Source organism: Helicoverpa armigera, chromosome 31 (genome assembly GCF_030705265.1).
Source record: "Helicoverpa armigera isolate CAAS_96S chromosome 31, ASM3070526v1, whole genome shotgun sequence".
Lineage (NCBI taxonomy): Eukaryota > Metazoa > Arthropoda > Insecta > Lepidoptera > Noctuidae > Helicoverpa > Helicoverpa armigera.
The window spans coordinates 3,780,437-3,805,865 of NC_087150.1; the positions used below are offsets into that span (position 1 = coordinate 3,780,437).

At 38.6% G+C, this 25,429-nt stretch overlaps 1 protein-coding gene across 3 annotated transcripts in view; it reads left to right on the forward strand.

The window, feature by feature from the left end:
* LOC110383583 (gelsolin) overlaps window positions 1-25,429 on the forward strand; it is a 253,645-nt gene that overhangs the window by 224,463 nt on the left and 3,753 nt on the right. For 2 of the 3 annotated variants that reach the window (XM_064043214.1, XM_064043216.1), the window contains exons 1-7: window positions 8,617-8,722; window positions 14,528-14,599; window positions 18,937-19,011; window positions 21,064-21,256; window positions 21,761-21,876; window positions 23,601-23,778; window positions 25,101-25,201. In XM_064043214.1, coding sequence (XP_063899284.1) covers window positions 14,531-14,599; window positions 18,937-19,011; window positions 21,064-21,256; window positions 21,761-21,876; window positions 23,601-23,778; window positions 25,101-25,201 — 732 coding nt within the window. In that variant the 5' untranslated portion in view covers window positions 8,617-8,722; window positions 14,528-14,530. Of the gene's footprint in view, window positions 1-8,616; window positions 8,723-14,527; window positions 14,600-18,936; window positions 19,012-21,063; window positions 21,257-21,760; window positions 21,877-23,600; window positions 23,779-25,100; window positions 25,202-25,429 lie in introns of those variants that run through there. The other variant, XM_064043215.1, reaches the window with a different exon arrangement.

Genomic DNA, 25,429 nt, shown 5'->3' on the forward strand with positions numbered 1-25,429 from the left:
TTATTTTTGAACTTACTGAACAAAATTGTAAAATGGCTGAAATGATGTAGTTTGTAGAAAGAATTGTGATCAATAGTTGAATTAGAAATGAAATTATAGATACATTTGCATTTAAAAATGTTTTCTTTTATTTTATAATACCTTTGTGACTCATCATCACTATGTCTAGCCTTTTCCCAACTATGTTGGGGTCGGCTTCCAGTCTAACCGGCTGCAGCTGAGTACCAGTGTGCCACAAGGAGCAACTGTCTATCTGACCTCCTCAACCCAGTTACCCGGGCAACCTAATACCCCATGGTTAGACTGGTTGTTGCAAAGACTGTTGTAAATATCTATTATTTTGCCTACTAAAGACTATCTATAATTGTCGAATCTAGAGCTAAGTTATTGAAATCTGCAGAAAGGACATATTCTCAACTTATTACTGAAATGAAAGAATCCTTCCCTATGTAAACCTGGATAAATAGTAGCCTGAATATTATTATTCTGACGTATAATGAAGGCCAGGACTATTCTTATAAATAAGCTAGGTATATTAACACCAAGTTTCATCTCAGTCATTACAGTGGTTTTGTGAGAGAGAGTAAAAAAACACAAACATTATTTCTCGTTTATATTATGGTCTTAGATAAGCTAGAAAGTCATTGGTTTGGTATCACTGATTGTCAGACACACACAACCCAAAGTTGTGGAAGTAAGGATCAGGTGGTGACATGCAGTTAGCTGCATCTGTTTAGACTGAATGTCGACTCCAACATGGTTGGGAAAAGGCTAGGCAATAATGATGACCGGGAAAAGTAAGGTCTAAGAATTGAGATTTAGTCCCATATCCCTTAACTGGGTTACATGTTAGAATCATCCTCTGTTTTATGCTCCTAGTAGACAGGGTTGCAATGAGAAAAGAGTGTTTAAGTATAATAATTACGTCGAAGCCAAACTTTATCCACAATAGCTATTCTAGAGGCTAGAGGAGAGCCACATCGGCAAGATATACCTAGATATAGAGCACAAGCATTTGCGCAGACACAGGTGTAGGTAATCTCTGTTTGATATGACTTACATCATCACGACCGGAGAGAGATTAGACATTTAAGAGCACTCCGGATGCGTTAGCTAGCGAGCTACGAACTAACCAACTTTCAGATTCTTGGCTGCTTTGTGAAAGTTTCGGAACTCATATAGCTATTTCGTCCCGAACAGGGAATCTAACGCGAAACCCTGCAATCAAGCTATGCGACTACTACACCAACGAGGGCTCGTTTATAACCGATCATTGTTAAATGACCATCAGTTTCAAAACGACTAACGGCCGTTCCCAATAATCTACCTACATTTTGTTTTGCTTACCAGAGATATTTGACATAACTTGTATGTAGCTACTACCAAAATATCTATCTCCAGTAACCAAAACAACAGATAGACACATTATTGGGAGCGGCCGTAAGTAGGCGATCTATTTTTAGAACGAAACCTTTTTAGATCGCCCTCCATAGTACCGTAGGTAGCAGAAATAAAACCAACATGGCGGCTGTTTTTCTCTTCAAACCATTTGAATTTCATATTGCCAGCGAAGATTTGCGTCATATATTACCATTAGATGTCCAGGAGAAATGTTTAATGGATTTCTGTGTTTTGTTTTAGAATTAGAAATTGTTAGTGATATTTTTTTTATTCGTAAAAAATAAAACATACCTATATGTGCATACTAAGTCTTCGCATTTGTCGAGTTTGATAATGAGTCGAATAAAACAAACGATTCCAAATTGTATTTTAATAAAAAATATATATATATTATGAATGTATCAGTAAGCCGGTATTTCTACGTTTCTAAATAACGTCTTCATTTAAATACAAGTAAACACACACAACAAATAGAAAAAAATAAATTCCATTCTTTTTCACAAAAAAGTAGTAATAATAAATTCACAAAGAAATCCTACCAAACAAATACAAACAATTAAAAACACTAGTTACACTTCGTTAACACAATAACCAAATAAGTATTAAACATCCCAAAAATCAACTGCTAGCGCCATCTGTCATCGAGTAGCGGTACTCCTCAAAATTAGTTTCCACACACGAAACAAGATGGCGCTGTTACACATATCCTGTTAACGCTTGATAAATAACAATTTAAAATTCACCGTTATTCAACTATTACATTAAAAATAACTGCAAAAACCTAAAGAAACGCAAACAGGATATGATTAAAAGTCAGATTTAATGTATTATTCAACAATATGGCGGGTCCTTCCCATGAATTATTGATATTTTGTCCTAAGATTCGTCCTTTGAGCACAATTTAACATGTTATGGTAGGTCAGTTCAAAATATGCACATAATAAATACATCCAGACGATTCCTGTTTCATAAAACATTTTGCAAAATCATGTTTATTCTTAGATACTCACCTACTTTGGTTTTAGTAGGTACTACCTGTTTTTACCGACTGTCAGAAAGCGTGCAATTGTTTTAGTGCGCCAAAACTGAAAAAAAAGCTATCGACGGACAACGAAGTGATTTAAGGATTCATTTTTCTTTATGAATATCCGTTTAAAAACTTTTTTGAGAGTTGGGCAAATAGAAATATAATATTCAGGTAGGTGAGTTTTTATTCAGATACTTACTTACCTACTGCCCATTTTTAGGGTTCCGTAGCCAAAATGGCAAAAACGGAACCCTTATAGTTTCGTCATGTCCGTCTGTCCGTCTGTCCGTCTGTCCGTCTGTCACAGCCGATTTACTCGGAAACTATAAGTACTACAGTGATGAAATTTGATGGGAATATGTGTTGTATGAACCGCTACAAAAATATGACACTAAATAGTAAAAAAAAGAATTGGGGGTGGGGCCCCCCATACATGTAACTGAGGGATGAATTTTTTTTTTTCGATGTACATACCCGTGTGGGGTATCAATGGAAAGGTCTTTTAAAATGATATAAAGTTTTCTAAAAAACATTTTTCTTAAAGTGAACGGTTTTTGAGATATCAGCTCTCAAAGTCGTAAAAAGTATGTCCCCCCCCTCTATTTTTATAACTACGGGGTATAAAATTCTAAAAAAAATAGAGGTGATGCATGCTAATTAACTCTTTCAACGATTTTTGGTTTGATCAAAGTATCTCTTATAGTTTTTGAGATAGGTTGATTTAACTGTAATTTACGGAACCCTTCGTGCACGAGTCCGACTCGCACTTGGCCGGTTTTCATAATCATATACCTATAGTTGAACAAGATGAGGGATTTTTAGAAAAAGTTACCGCGTTACATAAAGAGACATGGTGGGTTTTAGTCTCGTCTGTATCTCGTGGTGTACTCGCTGTAGCAAACAGTAACGCATTGCGCGCGAACATTACTAACATGTCCGCGACACTGCAACCGCCGCGCGAACACATGCTAGCTGTCGACTCGCGACATAGCGTACACATTTTTGTTCACAAACCAACAATTTTAATGGAGTTTCACCATTACATTTTCTCTTTCTATTAGTAATATCAAAATAGTTATCCGGTTAGTCGGACATACTACACCTCATTTCTTAGGTACTGGTTGGAAGAACGCCAAAATGTACCTACTAAAGACAGTCAATTTTCAGAATCACAATGAATACTATGAACTGATTTACATTTTGAAATTACACGCTTGAGTCATATGCATTTCACAATAATATGACATTTGTGTATGTATTTTCTTTCAGAAGAAAATTTTATGCGTCAGATTAAAACTGCTTTTCCTGTCTTATAGATGACTAGCCGTTTTCCCGTGATTTCACCGGCGTCCCGTGGGAACTACTGCCCGTACTGGGATAAAATATAGCCTACAAATATTATTAAAATCAGTTCAGTGGTTTAGACGTGAAAGCGTAACAGACAGAGTTACTTTCGCATTTATAACATTAGTGGGGATGTTACTCGGGAACAGTGTAGCTTTACAATACTTAAAGAATTTTTCCAATTGGTTCGGTAGTTTCGGAGCTCCAAGCCTCTAAAAAAACCGGCCAAGTGCGAGTCGGACTAGCGCACGAAGGGTTCCGTACCATTATTTATAAAACCCCCAAAATATTTATTTAATTCTAGTTTTCAGTATTTGTTGTTACAGCGGCAACAAAAATACATCATCTGTGAAAATTTCAGCTCTCTAACTATCACGGTTCGTGAGATACAGCCTGGTGACAGACGGACGGACGGAGGGACGGACATCATCATCATCATCATCAGCCTATAGCAGTCCACTGCTGGACATAGGCCTCTCCAAGTGCACGCCACTGAGATCGATTTCGGCTTCTCGCATCCAGCTCCTGCCAGCCGCCTTGCGCCCACCTCGAGTTGCGCCAGATGCGAGTCAAGCCGTAGCGTGCGGCCGTTGTACGTCGCCAGAGTCAGTTTATTTTGGTGGCCTCCCGTAACCCGGAGATTCTTCGCACCCCCTGTCCCACCGTAACCACGGTCGCCACCGTGACCGGGAATAGCGGGACTGCCGGGAACTAGGGGCCGTGGCTTTTTTGTGCTGCTCATGGAGGTATTTAGCCTACTGCTATCACGCTGGCCAGACGGGTTGATAGAGGGTTTTTTTCCGAGTTTTCCTTCTCTCGCACTGGTGTTCGGTGCATTTTTTACTCCATTAGTCGACTTCTACGACACCCACTGGAAGAAGGGGTAGCGACATGTGTATTCTTAAGCCGTCGCTACACGGCCAACGACGGACGGACAGAGGAGCGAAAACAATAGGGTTTTACCCTTTGGGTACGGAACCCTAAAAATGTTTCGACTTTATACTATTAGTATAGTATCTATAGATAGATGAATGCAGATTTCACCTTTGAAGGGGACAAACATATATTTACCAATTTATTGAAATTCCTTGAAACAAATTTTGTACTATTTTGTACCGATGCAAAATGACGCGTTCCCATTTTTTTTTATTACTCACCTTTATAGGTATATCTTGTGTCAATATTTAGTAACATCTGGTGTATATAATGTTAAACGTATAAATAATGTAATCTTTCTGACGTCATATCCTGACATTGAAGGGACATGGATAAGGCATAAAACACGACCTTTTTTTTAACGACGTCAAAAATCATCAAATGCCCCCTCCCGCTGTGGGTTAGCAGTGGTGAGGGAGTGTCAGACTCTTACTGACTAAAAACCGTCGTGTTCCGTCGTAGGCCTTTTATGACCTTACGAGTTCTCTTTTAACGAAACTCAAACATTGATAGACGTGGCTTAATTGCTTTCTATTTCACCAGGCAAGCTGTGGAAAAGTGCTCATGTTAATGATAACTAGATATAAGCACCCGTTGTTGGAATGACATACACCATAATAAAATTATTGTCAAAAACCTCCACAGACACAGGTGCACTCTCTATTCCTTCACTCTCATAGCGCGATGGCACGACAATCCGACACCACCGGAGAGAGATCACAAGCAGGACCGACATTAACGTGCTCTCCGATGCACGGGTGTATCAATCACCAACTTCCAGGCTTCGGGCTGCTTTGTGACAGTTTCTAAAATCCACAAAGCGATTTCGGCCCGGCCCGGGAATTGATCTAGAGACCTCGTATTCAGCTAATGCGCTTACGACAGCTAGACCAACGAGGCAGTTAAAAGAACCTAGTATAGTTATCGGCACGGATATTGAGCCGTGACCTTCACCTGCGCAGAAGTAATTTATTGTGTCCCTTTTGTGGTATGAAGCGAGGCGCGGGGACGGGCTAAAGCGGTGATTGGCCCGCAGTGCATCGCGTCATAGCCGTCACTCGGGATTGGTTCTTTGCTAATAAATCACTTCTGCGCTGATGTAGGTCAGAGCTCAAGATTCGTGCCGATAACTATATCTATGTATGTACTGTAAAGTTAAAATCTCCTATCGCGATATCAAAATCTTGTTAGTATACGGTAGGTACAAGCTGATAAAATGTTCATAGATTACAATCTTTCGAGCACATGTAGGCTACTTGTATTACAAGAGTAGGTATGATAGATAACATTGTTTGACTGAGTAGGGACCTTACCTACTTTTATTGGAAAGGAATAGGAATATAGTTTATGATGCTAAAATGCTACTAAAAGGTATTATACCTAAATGTAAAAGTTTGTAATCTCTCATGATAAAACTTCTGGATGGATTTTGATGAAACTTGCCAGTTATATAGCTTACCTTCTTACTAGTATCCTCCAGCTATATCACCACTCACCCGCATCCCATGGTTAGTACTTAGCGCAATCGGGAAAAAAGTAGCCTCATGATCTCCCGAGCCTTTTTCCAAATATGGTGGGGTTGGCTTCCAGTCTAACCGCATGCAGCTGAGTACCAGTGTGCCACAAGGAGCGACTGCCTATCTGACCTCCTCAACCCAGTTACCCAGGCAACACAAGATCCTTTGGTAAGACTGATTGCCATACTTTCTAGCTTCTGACTACCCGTAACGACTGCCAAAGATGTTCAATGACAGCCGGGACCTACAGTTTATCGTGTCCTCTGAAACACTGTAATATTACAATGTAAGTAAAAATCATAGTTTTGTTGCCAACTAAATGCATTTAAAGTTATTTTTGTATTAACGAGCTATCTAGATTGATGGCAGACATAAAAAGAGGTCTTTCTTCAGTTTTTATTAATGGCAACATTATTTGTCTAACGCAGTTTACGATGAAAAAGTAAGTGCGATATAAAATGTATTATTTTCTATGGTAACATTTGAAGCGTTTGAAATTAGAAATGAGCTCAATTTTGTTTTGTAACATTGAAAAATTCTTTCACTATTGGAAAGCTACACTCTTCCCGAGTAACATAGGCTATATTTTATCCCGGTACGGGCAGTAGTTTCTACGGGGCGCGGGTAAAACCGCATGAAAAGTAAGCCATATTTTGCGTGAAAGAGTAACAAACATAGATACTTATGTATATGTGTATTCTATATCAGGATAAATTCTACTGAATAAGCAACACCATATAATATTAGATAACATTAGTTATTTCCTCAAAGGAAATACAGATTATGTTAACTGGTAAATCAAAACTGTAATGGCATCCTACCATATTATGTAATAGACTTATTAATTTTATAGCAAAGTATGTACTCTCTTATATACTCCTCTTATGTACTCCTTTTATGTACTCTCTTATGTACTTCTCTTATGTACTCGGGAAGAGTGTAGCTTTCCAACAGTGAAAGAATTTTTCAAATCGGTTCAGTACTTTCTAAGCATTTAAGAAGAAAAAAACTGGGTAGAATAGGTCAAATAGGCAGTCGCTCCTTGTAAAACACTGGTACTCAGCTGCATCCGGTTAGACTGGAAGCCGACCCCAACATAGTTAAGAAGAGACTAGACAGATGAAGATCAAATAAAGATATCTTTCAATACCTTATCTCCAACAACAGATAGATCAGTTATCCAGTGTAAATCAATTTACATATTTTATCTCTTGTTTCCAAACAAAATAATGACAAGACAGGCGTGAATCATTTGTTTCTATACGACAGTATTCAGTTCAATCAACCGCCAAAACAAACGATATGCGACCTTCAAACTCATTTGTCACGACTGTTTTATCTGTAGGTGTGTTAGAGCAGTGTAATACTGGAAGCGTTATGAGTATCATCTTCCGAGCTTTTTTCCCAACTAAGTATGTTGGTGTCGGCTTTCAGTCTAACCGGATGCAGCTTAGTATCAGTGTGCCACAAGGAGCGACTGCCTATCTGACCTCCTCATCCGGTTACTCGGGCAACCCAATACTCCTTGGTTAGTCTGGAAGCGTTATGAGTATAAATCTCTAAAATGATTTTTGCGATTTGTAGGTTAATCTACTCCTAAGTCTATAAATATGTTATGCTGAAAACCGCATTAAAATCGGCTCAATCAAACATGAGATAATCGCGCAACATACATCAAAATAAGAACCTCTTCTTTAAACTTGCTTAAAAAGACTGTCATTTGAAAGTATGACAACCAGTCGTACCTAAGGGTATCTGGATGCTCGGGTAATTGGGTTGAAAAGGTCAGATATGCTAGCCGTTCCCTCGCGTCCCGGGGGAACTATTTCCCTTTATTAAAAACCATTTTCAAGAAGGCATAGAGACGCATAGAGTAGCTTTCCAGCAGAGTAAAATATTCCAAATACGTTCAGCAGTTTCGGAGTCTCTTACCTATAGCCTATACTATTACCCATACATACCAAATGTAATACCTATTACGTTTTTAAAAGAGTAGGTAACCATGGAGTTTCTTGCCCGTTCTTCTCCATAGGAAGCTACTTTTGGAATGGGCAACTAGGACCAAACTTATTTATAATTTTTGACGTTCATAAGTGCTTGTAAAGGCCTAAATGAAATAATGATTTGATTTGACAGATTATTTCTGCATATTTCTGCATGCCTGAAATGGTTGATTTTATTGTAGTAGGTCCTGGGTTATATAAGCATAGATGATATTGTACATACTTAGGAGTTTGTAATAATATACATAGAATAGATGTGATCCGGGAAAGTATAGCGGCCTTCTCGTACCTTGGCTGAACGCATAGGTACGACGAACCTACAATGGCATCTCCGGTTAGTTAAACGATCTTAGATTTACAGCAATCGCAGCCTCTGTCATTCGTTCGCGACCGAACGACACCTATTCTTATTCACTCTCTAATCGCGAGCGAATTCTATTCAGTACCGAATAGTGACTTGAATAGAACGCACGCCGGCCAAAAAAATATTATACGTAAGTTTATTTTTATTAATATACTATTTAGCTTCGTTGGTTATGCAGTGAAAAGTATTTTAAGCAAATATTTAAGTGTTTTTGTGAATAATAATAGGTATAGGAAATGTGTGGAGTTCGTTTTTATTGACAAAAAGTTTTTTTCAAATAGTTTTGAGGAAATCTTGAGTCGTGTTACTGTGATAAATAATTATGCATTTTGTTGGATATTGTTGTTACATAAATTAATATTGGACTATATTTTACGACTTTAACATGGAAGATAACGTGATTTTTAATTGCTTATAATTTTTTTGAAGCCAGTAAGTCTGACAGCCAGTCTTACCAAGGGATATTGTGTTGCCCGGGTAACTGTGTTGAGGAGATCAGATAGGCAGTCGCTCCTTGTAAAACATTGGTACTTAGTTACATGTGGTTAGACTGGAAGCCGATCCCAACATAGTTGGGAAAAGGCTCGGCAGATGAGTAGATTTTACGACTTTAAGATAACATGATTTTTAATTACCACGTTCAGTAGTATTTTTATCGCGATTTTCCTACAGAAATACAAACTGTTTAATGTTTGTTTTTTCCGGTGGACTTTCCTATTAAATGGTTTACCTTGAAGATAGATTGTAATCTAGGGAAGGACAAAGTATGAACTTTTTACACTTGTTTATAAACTTGTAGCTGTTTTAGTCATGTCCTGTGGAAATCGCCTCCCGTACCGGATAAAAAAACCTACGTTACTCGGGAAGAGGGTAGCTTTTTAACAGCGGAATACTTTTTATCGGAAATTAGGTATATGACCCACCGACCTGGCTCAGTACTTTCAATTCCATTAGGTAGGGTACAGACAAACAAAAATTGATGGTGCTAATGTCAAATTATAATTCATCATTTTCAATTTGCGTTTACTTAAAAGCGTGTTTAATTCAATTGCCGTACACCATAAGAGGTGTTGATAACTAGTTAGATTCAATTTAAATAATGTTTTGTATACATAAGTAGGTAGTTTATCAGTTGTGTTAGCATAACACAAGCTAATTAATAACTCACCAAGGGGCTAACCGACCGTGTGTGAAAAGGTGTCCTGACATTATTTATTTACCTACTATTTATTTATTTAAACTACGGGAAACAGTGAGCTGTAAATAGAAATAGGTTAATATACCTACTTACCTACAATTTACACCTAGTCGTTTCAAACTAGTTTTACGATTATTGGGTGTCAATGATATGCTTATTTTGTCTTCTAAACTATGTATTTTCGATCTCGTAATAATAGTAGTTTTTTTTTCCACAATTTCACTCTCGATTCTGATAGAGAGTAACCGGATATTAGTGGGGTCCGCTTCCAGTCTAACTGGATGTAGCTGAGTACCAGTGTGCCACATGGAGCGACTGCCCTATCTGACCTCCTCAACCCAGCTACCCGGGCAAACCAATACCCCTTTTTGAGACTGTCTGTCAGATTTACTGGCTTCTGACTACCCGTAGCGACTGCCAAAGATGTTCAAATGACAGCCGGGACACAACAATTTAGGAACTCGTCATGACTCAGAAGGTTATCCACGGACCGGCTAATGCCTGAAATATGTAGTTAAACCAATTTTGTCATAATTTTCACTAACAAACAATACACTGTTTTAGGCGGAGCTAGTACCGTTCCTCGTCCCCCTCGCACCCGCATGTTGTCGCGCTACTTTCTTAGGAGATTTTGCGTTATGACATCTCCGCTAGTCATTTTGTTCTCCATGGCTTTACTGCATTTTTCTTTATTTTTATATCTAAGTAGGAAACATGATTCACAAAAATATCTTGCCATACCTTAATGTATGTTTGTTCGTAATATCTTTGTAATGATTCAAACGATCGCTACGCCTAAGCAATTACCATTACAATATGGGTAGGTATATCCGCTAATTTCCATTAACTAGCTAGACAACAATTATACATAGAAAACTATTTAGTAAATCAGCCTTTGTTAAAATGAGCAGTTAATTAAAAAGAGATTCTGTTTTATAATCGTCCTGAGGGATCATCTCCCCGCACCCGGATAAAAAGAACTTAGCTGAACTATATGTTTTTTTATTATGTTACTAGCTGTTTCCCGCGATTTAATCCACGTCCACGTCCGGTACAAAGATATCTAACCTTTTTGTTAGTTTTTTTTTTATGGGAATTCATCGAGTCCCGCTGTGTGTGCAGCGTGAGGGAGTGTCGGACTCTTGATGACTAAAACCTACCATGTTCCTTCTTGGCCGCAGCTTGGGATATCTAACACTGAAAGAATTTTCCAAATCAGTCCAGTACGTACTGAGATTAGCGCCTTCAAACAAAAAAATCTTCATCTTTAAAATATTTGTAAACCTGTCTAAATTTCCACCTTACCGAGTCTACCACGTCTTACCAAGGTGTATTTGGTTGCCCGGGTAACTGGGTTGAGGAGGTCAGATAGGCAGTCGCTCCTTGTGGCACAGTGATACTCAGCTGCAACCGGTTAGACTGGAAGCCGACCCTGACATAGTTGGGAAAAGGCTCGGGAGATGATGATGTCTAGATATCCACCTTATTAAATAATAATAATCTCTAGTAGATACGGAACCATCATTTCACAGCTCTAGACTCAAAAGTCAAACTGCTTATCAAGCCCACATTAAAACGTCTAATTCCTAAATTCCATCCTGACGTTATTTCAATCAAAATCTAATCTTGTTGACTGAGGTTTACGTTTCTATAATCTACCTTATCCATTGATTTGCGATTGAATATTGAATTTTGACATTAAGTCAATAAACTATGTGTCTATCAATCTGTAATTGCATAGATAGATATGTAATAGGGATCCGCGTTAGTAAACAACAGCTATGTTGTTTGTCATTCATTGTTATCCGTTGCTTAGCAACCGTGACAAACAATTTACGTCATTGTCATGCTCTGCATAGCATAGGTACTTGAGAAAGAGCACGGCCTAAGTTCACCGACAAAATAAATGTCAGTTTTCTTAAAACAACTGTCTATTATGATTTTTCGCGTTCAGTTTTTAAAGAGAAACTGATTTTTATGTGGTGTCTGAAAATGAACTTCAATACCTGTCGGGGCTGCGGGATTGTTCGCGCGAGTTACCGTGGTGCTGGTACATAAAGGGCTTCAGAAGGAACATAGTGGGTTTTAGTCAGTAAGAGTCTGATACTCCCTCACACTGCTAACCCATAGCGGGAGGGGTCTTAAAAAAATAAAACTAGCACGGCCTGTGGAAGGACCATCTTGTCATGACGAGTTCCTCCGTGTTTCGGAAGGCACGTTGGATTGGTCCCGGCTGTCATTTGAACATCTTTGGCAGTCGTTACGGGTAGTACAAGCCAGTAAGTGTGACAGCCAGTCTTACCAAGGTGTATTGGGTTGTCCGGGTAAGTGGGTTGAGGAGGTCAGATAGCCAGTCGCTCCTTGTTAAACACTGATCTTTACAAAGTCGTTTTTTTTTCTCAATTTTTTAGCACCATGTGTTCGCTGCCATTTTTAAAGCATTAAAAAAAAGAAGATCATATTTTAAAGCTCGCTCGATGCATCTTGATACTAAAATAAGAAATAAAAGAAGGTTCGTACCAAAGGAGTCCTGATTGCAATCTTAGTGTTCCGTACCCAAAGAGTAAAACGGGACCCTATTACTAAGACTTCGCTGCCCGTCTGTCACCAGGCTGTATCTTATGAACCGTGATAGTTAGACAGTTGACATTTTCACAGATGACGTATTTCTGTTGCTGCTATAACAACAAATACTGAAAACTAGAATAAAATAAATATTTTGGGAGTTCCCATACAACAAACGTAATTTAAACACGCTTAAATTAGCTTCACTTGTAACTATGTATGTAAGAAAATCTTGGAATCTTAATTTGACCCACTTCTCGGTCTCCGATTAGAGTGAAATTTTGCACGCGCAAAGTTCCGATGACAATACATTTCTAGCGCATTTTTTAGTTTTTTTAAACAATTTTTTTTGGTTGGTTTATTGATTGTACGGAACCCTTAGTGCCACTCGCATTCGCTGGTTTTTAAAAGAGATAAACAAGTTAATATCGTAAAGCTCGCTCGAGACGTCTTGATACTAAAATAAGAGCAAAAAGTTTCGTATCGAAAGAGTCTTAATTACAGCATTTTGTGTGTGTAATGCGTTCAGCATTAGCATCACTGGCTTGGACTAAATATTTATAACCATGTCATTTAAAATTTAGTTCGCATCATCTCCCGAGCCTTTTCCCAACTATGTTGGGGTCGGCTTCCAGTCTAACCGCATGCAACTGAGTACCAGTGTGCCACAAGGAGCGACTGCCTATCTGAACTCCTCAACACAGTTACCCGGGCAACCCAATACCCCTTGTTTAGACTGGTGTCAGACTTACTGGCTTGGAGTAAATGTTTGTAAACATGTCATTAGCAAATTAGTCTGGCATAATGGTAGATAATTATGTGTTTTGATAATTAGGATAGCAGTTTGTTAATTAGTTGACAACAATTAGACAATTAACCAATTTATATAACTATGTATTCAGTAATTTGTAAGTTGGTTTATTTGGACGCACTTATCTCGGTTCCATTTGAAAAAATATATGTATTTCAGTGTTAGATAAATTCATTTACTGATGAAGACTATATGGGGTACGTAGTAGTTCCCACGCGTCCTGTGAAAAACCGCGAGAAACAAATAGTTTACAAAAAACGATTTATTTATTTAATTATTCAATAAGTATATCCTATATAACTATATGTATATTTTTTCATTTTTCGTTCCCACAAAAATAAAATGGTGTGTTCTCAATTACAGAATCTGTTTTCAATTAAGACCGCTCTGTACACATACATATTGATGCACCACTACCATAGCAACCGGGTTGAGGAGATCAGACAGGGCAGTCGCTCCTTGTAGCACACTGGTACTCAGCTGCATCCGGTTAGACTGGAAGCCGACCCCAACATAGTTGGGAAAAGGCTAGGCAGATGATATTGCTATCCGAGACCAATGAAACCGAAAGTTATACCTAGTTTATCTGGCAAATAAGTTCCTGATAAGCTATCAAACACTTTATCAGTAGCCTGTAAAACTGGTCATCAGTAGCAAAGTTGCTATATTTTTTCTCATTCTAACACAAATTACGTCTGTGTTTCAAGGACAGAATCAACAATTGGTATTTGTATCTCGCTCACTCGTTTAGCTAGCTGTGTTGCTGTCTCTTTCTGGCGGTATGTTTTTTTACTCGTTTTTAACTGGGAACAATCCAGTTTGTATGAATGTTCGTATTTGAGAATCTAGATTATTATTCCGTTGCTATGGTTACGGAAAGTTTGATATAATTTGACTTATTAATTCTTAACATGCTTTTATTAGGTTGACCTGTATGTAACTATGTAATTTTATCTAAGGTTTAATTTAACCATCTTCCGAGGATCGTAGCGTCATGGAAATTGGCAGCTGTATGTAATTCTGATGGCGTGTTTTTCTAGTGTTTTTTTAACTATTTATTTATTTATTTAACTGTAGGTGCTATTTCTTACTTTAACCTGTGTCCTGCTGAAGGAATTACCGCACATGCATAAGATAGTCTATGAATCGTTATTTTCTTAGGAACTTGGTAATCCCACTTTTCAAGGATGGCAGGGGGCTACTCTTTGCCCGGGTGAACGGAGAACAACCCATAGAGACGCGGGTAAAACCGCTTCTTGAAACAAATCAAACTTGCGAATTGAAAACCTCCTTTATGAGCAGATAAAAGTGCATAAAAATAAAGTGCGGAATTTGATGTATGTAATTTTTGTTTGTTTCAGAAAATGCCAGAAGTACACCCAGCTTTTGCAAACTCTGGAAAGAAGGCGGGGCTAGAAGTATGGAGGATAGAGGTGAGTGGAACTCTTTGCATCACATGAGCATTGAACCTGCGACACTCTGGTGTAACGCCCAAATTCACTAACAACATAAACATCAGTTTATACCCGACTTCCCAAAAAGAACTAATTTTAGAAGTCGGCCTAGAAGTCGGTGGCGAAATAAACTGAGATAAATCCATTAGACAACTGAGTTGAGTAACCGGGTTGATGAGGTCGGATAGGCAGTCGCTCCTTGTGGCACACTGGTACTCAGCTACATCCGGTTAGACTGGAAGCCGACCCCAACATAGTTGGGAAAAGGCTATGAGACACTGAATTTTAGGCCGATGCACTTAATTTTTTTTGCATTTTAGTGTTTTTGGAATTCGGTTTTATTACCTATTGTGTAAAAAGTTTTTTTTTTTATCTTAAAACAAACATTTATTTACTATGAATTTTCAATCAACATACACACAGTACCTGTATAAAAACCGCAAACCGGCCTACAGTGTGTAATATCATATTTTTCAACCACGTGTATCAGAAATAGACAGTAAAGGTAACGGCACACTGGAACGGCACGACTTGTCTTGACGAACTTATCATTTGAATTTGACTCTTAAATCGCCTCTCATTTTTAGGGTTCCGTACCCAAAGGGTAAAACGGGACCCTATTGTTTTCGCTCCTCTGTCTGTACGTCCGTCCGTCTGTCACCAGGCTGTATCTCATGAACCGTGATAGTTAGAGAGTTGAAATTTTCACAGATTATGTATTCCTGTTGCCGCTATAACAACAAATACTGAAAACTAGAATAAAATAAATATTTTGGGGTGCTCCCGTGCAACCAACGTATGTTTTTTGCCTTCCATCTTTCTCTATCGGTCCCTGTTTGTGGTCAGTCTACGAAAAAGCTATCCAAGTCTTCTCTGTAGCTCTGTACCTTGGTCTCCCTCTCGGTCTCCTTCCATCATCAGGGATCCATTTTGGGGTGTTGACACTTATGGCAAAATTATTACCCACATCGACTATGCCATTTTATAACATCATCATCCTCCGAACCTTTTTCAACCATGTTGGGGTCGGCTTCCAGTCTAACCGGATGTAGCTGAGTACCAGTGCTTTACAAGAAGCGACTGCCTATCTGACCTCCTCAACCCAGTTACCCAGGCGACTGTGCCATTTTATAACGTCCATATAAGAAGCCATCGGTGGAGTGACAGCGAACTTTTGTAGATACGTAACAACAGCTAAGCCGTACCGTTCATGTGTGCCATGACCTTTATTCGTGTTGTGGGACTTTATATATAGCTGTTATTAATCTGTCCCGCTGTCTCGAGAGACTGTCGGGAATAAATAACTATGTGCTACCTATTAGATCATTGTCTATTTGGTTTTTTTTTCTATTAAAAATGGCGACGGAATTAAATGAGAACAAAAATAATACATATGGATTTTGTGTTTTTTTTTTCTAATTAATATATTCCGACTAATCACCAACCCGCATTGAGCAAGCATGGTGATTAACGCTCAATCCTTCTCCGTGTGAGAGGAGGCCGCAGCCCAACAGTGGGACGATAAAAAGGGTTTTATAAAAAATAAATATATTCCGACTTTTTCGTCAAATATTCCTAAAGAAATTAGCGCTGACACAAATAGTATTATTTACTTCTAACCCCCGTCGATAAAATAGGGGTGTTGTCAGCAATTTTGACCCCTATTTTGGTCTTGAACTTGAACGGATAAACCGATTTGGATGAAGATTCTTTTGCATGAAAGGCGGTGTTCCAGCGATGGTTCTTATTAAAAAAGAATTCCATGATATTGGTGTATTGTTCTTAAAAAATACGCAAAGTTAATAAAATAAATAAAAACAATAACAACAACAGAAATTCTTAAAAAAGTTCTTCTTCACTCTGCCCTCCATTCATATTCAACCTACAAGATTCTTGGTAAAGCCCTATATTATTTATGGGCCAGCCATAAAACGATTCTACTAATCCGCTTCAGTCATTTACGTAGTTAAACTTTCATAATAAACATCAATTTATTGTGACAAATGTTGACATGAAATGTATTTAAGCGTTAAACAGTTTGACATTATTTTATTTTAAAAGGTGACATGTAGAAATGACTTTGACATTATAAACAACTTTGACATGATGTTGCCTAGATGAAACTAGGTACGTAAGTTCTTTCACTCAGAAAGTTTCCCGAAATATGGTTTATTGTATTTTTCATTTACCTTTGTTCTTTACTAAACTTAAAAAGTATATCGAGGAATATTAATATTGACAGAACATTTTTGAAATTTGTATACTTACACACCTAACTATGTAGGTACTTAAATAAAAGAAAAAAAATGAAAATGTGATTTTATTTATACACTTTCACGTACACGGTAAAAATTAAAAAAAAAAACTGGACTAAAAGGTCTGGTAATAAGCTGGACATTATAAAAGTCCCATTTTTACCCGCATGCGGCAAGTACTTAGCTCTTTCGAAACACAAATGAAACCACAATAAAAATATCTCCGTTCAATAATATCTAGCCCTATTTCTTTCGTTAACCTACGAATCTCAAAATAAACCAGTCAGCCAGAAAGAATTTCTGATCTTTTTTACCAGCTTTTATTTTTTTTTATAAAGATCTAGGAATAGACAACGAAGAAAAGATAGATATAAACTTCTTTTTACTAGTAGTTTTGGTGCCAAGTTCACGTAAAAATAAATTTTGATTGGACACACATGATAAAAGAGGATGACTTAACAGTGTTATTTTTGGCTACACTATTTTTGATACTTAGGGCTTGTAGAAAAAATTGGGAAAACTGATCAAGGCATTAGACAATTTTTTCAAAAAAATTAAACCGACTTCAATAGTATAATAAAACCTTTTTATCGTCTCACTGCTGGGCTTTGGCCTCCTCTCACACGGAGAAGGATTGAGCATTAATCACCACGCGTGCTCAATGCGGGTTGCTGATTTCAGACATAATAGTCCAGGTTTCCTCAAGATGTATTCCTTCACCTTTTTATCAGCCATTAGTGTCCAAGATATACCTACTAAGAAACTCGGCAGTAATAGGTACAGCTTGTTAATCAGCACTAGCAGTTCTCCTGTGGTTTCACCTGCGTCCCGTAGGAACTACTGTCTGTACCGGGATAAAATATAGCCTATGTTACTCGGGAAAAGTGTAGTTTTCCAACAGTGAAAGAATTTTTCAAATCGGTACAAAATGCAACTAGCGTGTATTTCAATGTTTTTTCCTTATTTTTCATCATTATGCTAATTAGTTCAAATATCAGGATGATCATTAGTGTAAAATGTCGCAAATTTTAATTAAAATTTAAATGTTAATACATAATTAAATTATTTATAGTAGAATAACATTAAATATTGTTATTATGAAATGTGACATTATGCAATCGCAGATAATGATAATACCGAAACACATTTTATTCATGCATTTTGGATATTCCAAGGGTACCTACAAAATTATTATTTTGTTCTACTTATTTTTATTACCTAAATCCATATTAAGGAAAAGAGTTAGTTTTCATATGTTTGCTTGAAAGCGCAAAGTAATTTCAGGAAAAACTAAACCGATTTGAAAAATTCTTTCACTATTGGAAAGCTACACTCTTCCCGAGTAACATAGGCTATATTTTATCTCGGTACTAGAAGTAGTTTCCACGAGACGCGGGTAAAACCACAGAAAATCAGCTAGTACATAATATTTTATTGAGTTTCGCCAACAAAACTGTATGAAGAAGAAGGTGGATAGATAGATAGATTATTCTTTATTGTACACCAAGATAATTAACAACACAGGAAAGCCCAACACACAAAACCTAAATCAAAACTCATTTATTCAAACTTGGCTGCAAAACAGCACTTTTCAAACGTCAAAAAAAAATTACATGAGACAGCCCCCAAAACGCCCACCCTTCACCACTTCCTATGTGTTTTTGCTGGGAAGAAGAAGTGGCGCAACAAACTCCCCAGCAACACATGTCTGTCTGTAGGTTAGAAGAACCTTACACATCTGGCTTCCTATCAAAGTTTTTAGTCGGTATGATACTGGCTAAATACCTGATCTTTGTAATGTGCGTACTACCATTCATCTTCATACTGATTTATTAGCCCAAACAGACAATTGCCGACAAAAAGTTTCTAGTGTGTGGGTAGCTAAATATTATTATCACGAATGGTGACATTATCCAATCCGAATTAATGATAAGGAACACATTTGCATGCACTACATAAATATTTTTCTAAATTAATATTTTGTTGTATTTTGATGAGCTTTACAAACAACTGCATGTATGAAGAAGAAGATTTTAAATGAAATATTTTCTTTTGTTTTAGGACTTCGAACCGGTGCCAGTGCCTGCTTCTCATCACGGCAACTTCTATTCTGGAGACTCCTACATTGTCCTTAGCGTGAGTTCTTATTATTACGGCATACCCCCTTTCTTAAGGCTGGAAACAGTGCTCGGCCGACGGTCAGTGCTGACCTAAGTCCCGACCGAATCACATACAAAATCACGCGCGTACCGTCAGCGTAGCTGTGTGCGCGTTCCTAGACTTGTACAGATATAGCTACGTCGACCGACAGTCACCGCTGACCGTTGGTCGAGCACTGTTTCCAGCCTAAATGTCGGCAAATGGCAAACGGCACGGCAAGCTCGCTGTCACCACCGCGCCGTTGGCTTTTTATATTGATGTTGTAAAATGTTTTTTTATGAGATACGATTTAAGGGTCAAATCAAAATGACAAGGTAATCACTGTTCATGTGATTTCATCCCTGCTACATATATTTTGTTACCCAACACTGATCCATACAGGTCTGCAGGTTTAGCCATGGTTGAAGTTGATGAATGTCGTCGAATTTATCGTCAGTCAATGGAGTTGAAGTAGTCTAAGTCAGTTGGTGACCCCAGCTTCCCTTAGTGGAGTCAAAATTAATCAATGAAGTTACGTAGTCAATCCATGGAGTCAGGTTTGGTCGGAGAGTTTATTTATATAACTGTTGTCACCTTAAGTCAGAGGGAACAATAGTAGTTAGTGCAGTCTCTTAAAATAAATTTTGTGAGCTTCCTCGTCCATTCTCATCTCCATAACATATCTAGACGACGGGAGACGCGTCGCGACTCTCGTGGGACATCCACTTCTGGTTGGGCAGTAAGAGCACGCAGGATGAGAGGGGGTCAGCAGCCGTGCTCACTGTCAACCTGGACGATGAGCAGTTCCATGCTATGCTATGCTTCCTATCATCTGTTAGTCGGCGGAGTCACTTTGAGACAGCGGAGTCGGTTTGAGACAGCGGAGTCACTTTGACACAGCGGAGTCACTTTGAGACATCGGAATCAGTTGTAGACAGCGGAGTCACTTGTAGACAGCGGAGTCACTTGTAGACAGCGGAGTCACTTGTAGACAGCGCAGTCACTTTGAGACATCGGAGTCAATTGAAGACAGCGGAGTCACTTTGATACAGCGGAGTCACTTTGACACAGCGGAGTCACTTTGAGACATCGGAGTCAGTTGAAGACAGCGGAGTCACTTGTAGACAGCGCAGTCACTTTGAGTCAGCGGAGTCACTTTGAGTCAGCGGAGTCACTTTGACTTGACACAGCGGAGTCACTTTGAGTCAGTGGAGTCACTTTGAGACAGCGGAGTCACTTTAATTGTTATCTCTTGTAGACGACGGGAGACGCGTCGCGTCTCTCATGGGACATCCACTTCTGGTTGGGCAGTAAGAGCACGCAGGATGAGAGGGGGTCAGCAGCCGTGCTCACCGTCAACCTGGACGATGAGCAGTTCCATGCTATGCTATGCTTCCTATCATCTGTTAGACGGTGGAGTCATCTTGTAGATAGCGGAGTCACTTGTAGACAGCGGAGTCACTATGAGACAGCGCAGTCACTTTAAGCCAGTGGAGTCACTTGTAGACAACGGAGTCACTAGTAGACAGTGCAGTCAGTTGTAGACCGCGGAGTCACTTTGAGCCAGCGGAGTGGCTTTGAGTCAGCAGAATCACTCGTAGACAGCGGAGTGACTTGTAGACAGCTTAGTCACTTGTAGACAGCGGAGTCACTTGTAGACAGCGGAGTCACTTGTAGACAGCGGAGTCATTTTGAGACAGCGGAGTCAGTTTAATTGTTATCTCTTGTAGACGACGGGAGACGCGTCGCGACTCTCATGGGACATCCACTTCTGGTTGGGCAGTAAGAGCACGCAGGATGAGAGGGGGTCAGCAGCCGTGCTCACCGTCAACCTGGACGATGAGCAGTTCCATGCTATGCTATGCTTCCTATCATCTGTTAGTCAGCGGAGTCACTTGTAGACAGCAGAGTTGCTTGTAGACAGCGGAGTAACTTGTAGACAGCGGAGTCACTTGTAGACAGCGGAGTCACTTGTAGACAGCGGAGTCATTTTGAGACAGTGGAGTCACTTGTAGACAGCGGAGTCAGTTTTATTGTTATCTCTTGTAGACGACGGGAGACGCGTCGCGACTCTCATGGGACATCCACTTCTGGTTGGGCAGTAAGAGCACGCAGGATGAGAGGGGGTCCGCAGCCGTGCTCACTGTCAACCTGGACGATGAGCAGTTCCATGGAGCTGCTGTGCAACATAGAGAGGTTCAGGGTTACGAGTCGAAGCTGTTCTTGGATTACTTTCAGCCTGGTAAGCGATTTTATTTTACTTCATATTTTACCCACCTTCACAAGGAACTACTTCACGCACATAGTTAAAAAGTTGCTTTTATGTTATTTGGATGTAAAAGCTGTGTTAGTACCAAGTTTCATTAAAATCCGTTCGCCAGTTTTTGCGTGAACGATAAAGAAACATCCAAAAATCCATCCTACGAAGCTACATACAAACTTTAGCATATAATATTAGAAGGGCTAGCAATTTTGTTATTATACCTCTATATTTACTTAGAAATTTACACATTAGCTAGCAGTTTCGGAAGGATTTACCTAAGTGCCATGGAAACTTTTTCACGCACCCGAATGAAAAGAAGCCCAAAAGCCTTCCTCTGTAAATGGCTTTCTTCCAAAGAATCTTCCAAATAATGCCAATGTTTTCTCAAATTACCGCAACGAAACAAATTCTTCACCCTTTAAATTATATTAGATTTAATTTCGCGTCTCAATAACCCTGAATTTCCTCTCCTTTCTTCCCTAGCGATCAGGTATTTAGACGGTGGCCACGCATCAGGCTTCAACCACGTGACTATCAACGAGGGAGCCGAGAAACGCCTCTTCCAAATCAAAGGGAAGAGGAATGTTCGAGTGCGACAGGTCTGTGGTAGAATTCTATAGTAGGAAGTTAATTAGGAACTTGGGATATTACCAGGGGGTGAGGGAAATTAATGAGCTCCTGAAATTTTTGAGGGGAAAAAATATGGAAAAAAAACCAATTATCCTGTGTTTTTCTTAAGTTTCTTGATCTCTTATAGCTAGCCTTTTCATATATTTTCTCTGCTGTGGTCTAACCGGAAGCAGCTGAGTACCAGTGTGCCACATGGAGCGACTGCTAATCTGATCTCTTCAACCCAGTTAACTAGGATTATTTTATTTATTTATTTTGTCCTTTACATCAGGCAACTAAGGCCCATAGAATGTACGATACATAAATAGTTAACGTTACAATACTTATAAGCTAATACATATAAAAAACAATACAGAAAAACCTTTTTTTGACACAAGACAAGTAATGGCAAATTCCTATCTTTAGTATGGAGAACAACACATATATAGAAAAATGGGAATGGCCATACAAGATTCAAGATTCCTTATTTGTATAAACATGAGTATAAAGTACAAAAATAATATAAAGTAGTATCATACCTGGCCTCTTAGGCGTAAGTACAAATATAAAGAATTCTAAAAATCTTACTTAAAATTAAGTTAAAAATAGATATAGCGTAGGTAGATAACTGAATAAGTTTCTAGAACTTATCAATCATAAGCGTTTTTTTCGACTGCTGAAGTCTGTAGCATGATCTCCCGAGTTTATCATACTTCATTAAACACTCTTTCGTAGTTCTCTTGAAAATTGAGAATTATTTAAAAGGTGAGGATTGAACATTTGCTCAAATACATAGATTAAAAGCTTTAAGAAAGCTGCTGGCTTTGATTGGCTTTAATGAAATCTGCCTCAAGCCAACGTCACTATTTCGGTCCCAATGACGCAAGGGTTTTCAAAACATACGTTAACGTTCAATCCGTCAATTGGGATGAAAACAAAACTGTGAACATTTCGATAACTTTCCAGCAGTTATTTTAAAACCAATATTGAAGATTAAAGGAAGTTTTTTAAGTAGTAAACATCAATAATATATTTTTAGTTTGCCACTAAGCTGGATCAATAGAATCGGTTGATCATAAGGTTAAGCAACGCTTATCATGACGAGTTCCTCCGTGTTTCGGAAGGCACGTTCAATTGTTTAGTCCTGGCTGTCATTTGAACATCCTTGGCAGTCGTTACAGGTAGTCAGAAAGCAAAAAGACATGACACCAGTCTTACCTAGACGTATCGATGTTCTTAATTGGGTTAAGGAGGTTAGAAGTTCCATGTAAAACACTGGTATTCAGCTTAGACTGAAAGCCGACATACATTGTTGGGAAACGGCTAGGCAGATTAAATAAAAATAAAAAAAAAATGCTTTAAATGGTAAAATAAAGCTAGGTTAATATAAAGTAGCCTAATTCTTGTTCTTTATTTACATTTTTTTATGACTGTGCAAGCTATGTTAATATCTACTGCCAATTTTCACCAAAATCCATCACGTAGTTTTTGCTTGAAAGCGGACTTCTAACTTACTCTTTTATAGCATCTCGCTATAGCTCTAAGGTTTGTTGTCAGAGAACCCAACTCTGGGTTATGCTTGCCTTTGTACATAACTTTTCTGTATTGTGTGTGTATTAAAATATGTTTTGTGTACAATAAAGAATGCATACAATCCTTCATGATCATCGATTCATGATATTAATAGGATCTAACCTAACTTTCTTCTATCCAGGTGGACGTATCCTTCGCATCTCTCAACAAGGGCGACTGCTTCGTCTTGGACGTCAACCATGAAATATATCTGTACGTTGGAGACAACGCCAAGAGTGTGGAGCGACTGAAGGCCATTACTGTAGCCAATCAGATCAGAGACCAGGACCATAATGGGAGGGCTAGCATTGAGATTATTGGTGAGTAGATCTTATATATTCTACTATCCTTCTAATCCTACCATCCTACTGTCCTACTAATCCTACTATCCTCCTAATCCTACTAATCCTACTAATCCTACCATCCTACTGTCCTACTAATCCTACCATCCTACTGTCCTACTAATCCTACCATCCTACTGTCCTACTAATCCTACCATCCTACTGTCCTACTAATCCTACCATACTACTGTCCTACTAATCCTACCATACTACTGTCCTACTATCCTTCTATAAAAGCTTGCGGCTACGCCCGCGTGGTGTGTTGATAAAAAGTAGCCTATGTGTTAATCCAGGGTCTCACCTACATAATCTTCATCCAAATCGGTCTATCCATTTTTGCGTGAAAGAATAACAAACATACATGCTACATTCTCACAAACTTACACATTTAAGATAATATAAGTAGGATAGGATATATAAAAATAAATCCCCATATCCCTTGGTCACGCCATCACTCGTGAACGGCTGGACCGATTAAGCTGAAAACTAGAGGGGAGGTAGCTAGCTTAGACCAGGGAAAAGGACATAGGATAGATAGATATATCTGAACGTTGGAGACAACGCCAAGAGTGTGGAGCGACTGAAAGCCATTACTGTAGCCAATCAGATCAGAGATCAGGACCATAATGGGAGGGCTAGCATTGAGATTATTGGTGAGTACTAATTTTTGAGAAGCCGAAAATCGATCTCAGTGGCGTGCACTTGGAGAGGCCTATGTCCAGCAGTGGACTGCGATAGGCTGATGATGATGACTTATTTTTGGTCATATTGAACCAGCAGTTGAACTGAAGGTACTACTAGCTGCAACTGGGTAAAAAATTGTCTACATGTTATTCTAATATGTTATAATATTCAAATAATTTATTTCATTTAGGCCTCTACAAGCACTTATGACCGATCGAATCTGTCTTTTGTGCAAGCAGAAGTGAGAAATATACACACTAGCAAACTTTTGCTGCAATAATATTAGGGTGATACTGTGATTATTAGATATTTAACATTTGATGTGTTATAAGTTTAACAGTTCTGTGCGTCCGTTTGTAACACCGTTGCTCCTTAATAGGTAGATGAACCGATTTGTATGAGGATTTTTTTTTATTGAAAGCTGGTTCTCCAGAGGCGGTTTCTACATACTTTTCTTCAAAATTGGCTCAGAGCAAAGTAAATTTGTCAACAAAGGCATGAATCTCAGATACAAAATATAAAAACGTCTAAAAAAATTCATTTATTTAGCAGATCCCACGATCTATCACTTTTGACTTTTTAACTAAATATCTCTAAAATATCCCATTTTGCTCTAGATGCCGACTCCCGTGACAGTGACTTTGAGAAGTTCTTCGAAGCCCTGGGGTCTGGAGACAAGGACTCCGTGGCCGAAGCTACCGAAGGTGGTGATGATGAGGTCAGTAATACGAGTGTACATACGACAACCCATCATCCTAGGTTTTACGGGAAATCATCCTAGGTTTTACGGGAAATTATCAAATGACCCTTCCCGCTGTGATGTTGGTGCAGTTGACAGTTGCAATAGTCAAAACAATTTTTTTTTAGATAGATAGATAGATAAAGCATTTATTCAGACAAAAAAAATACACCACAAAGATACACAATAAGAAAAATAAAACAAAAC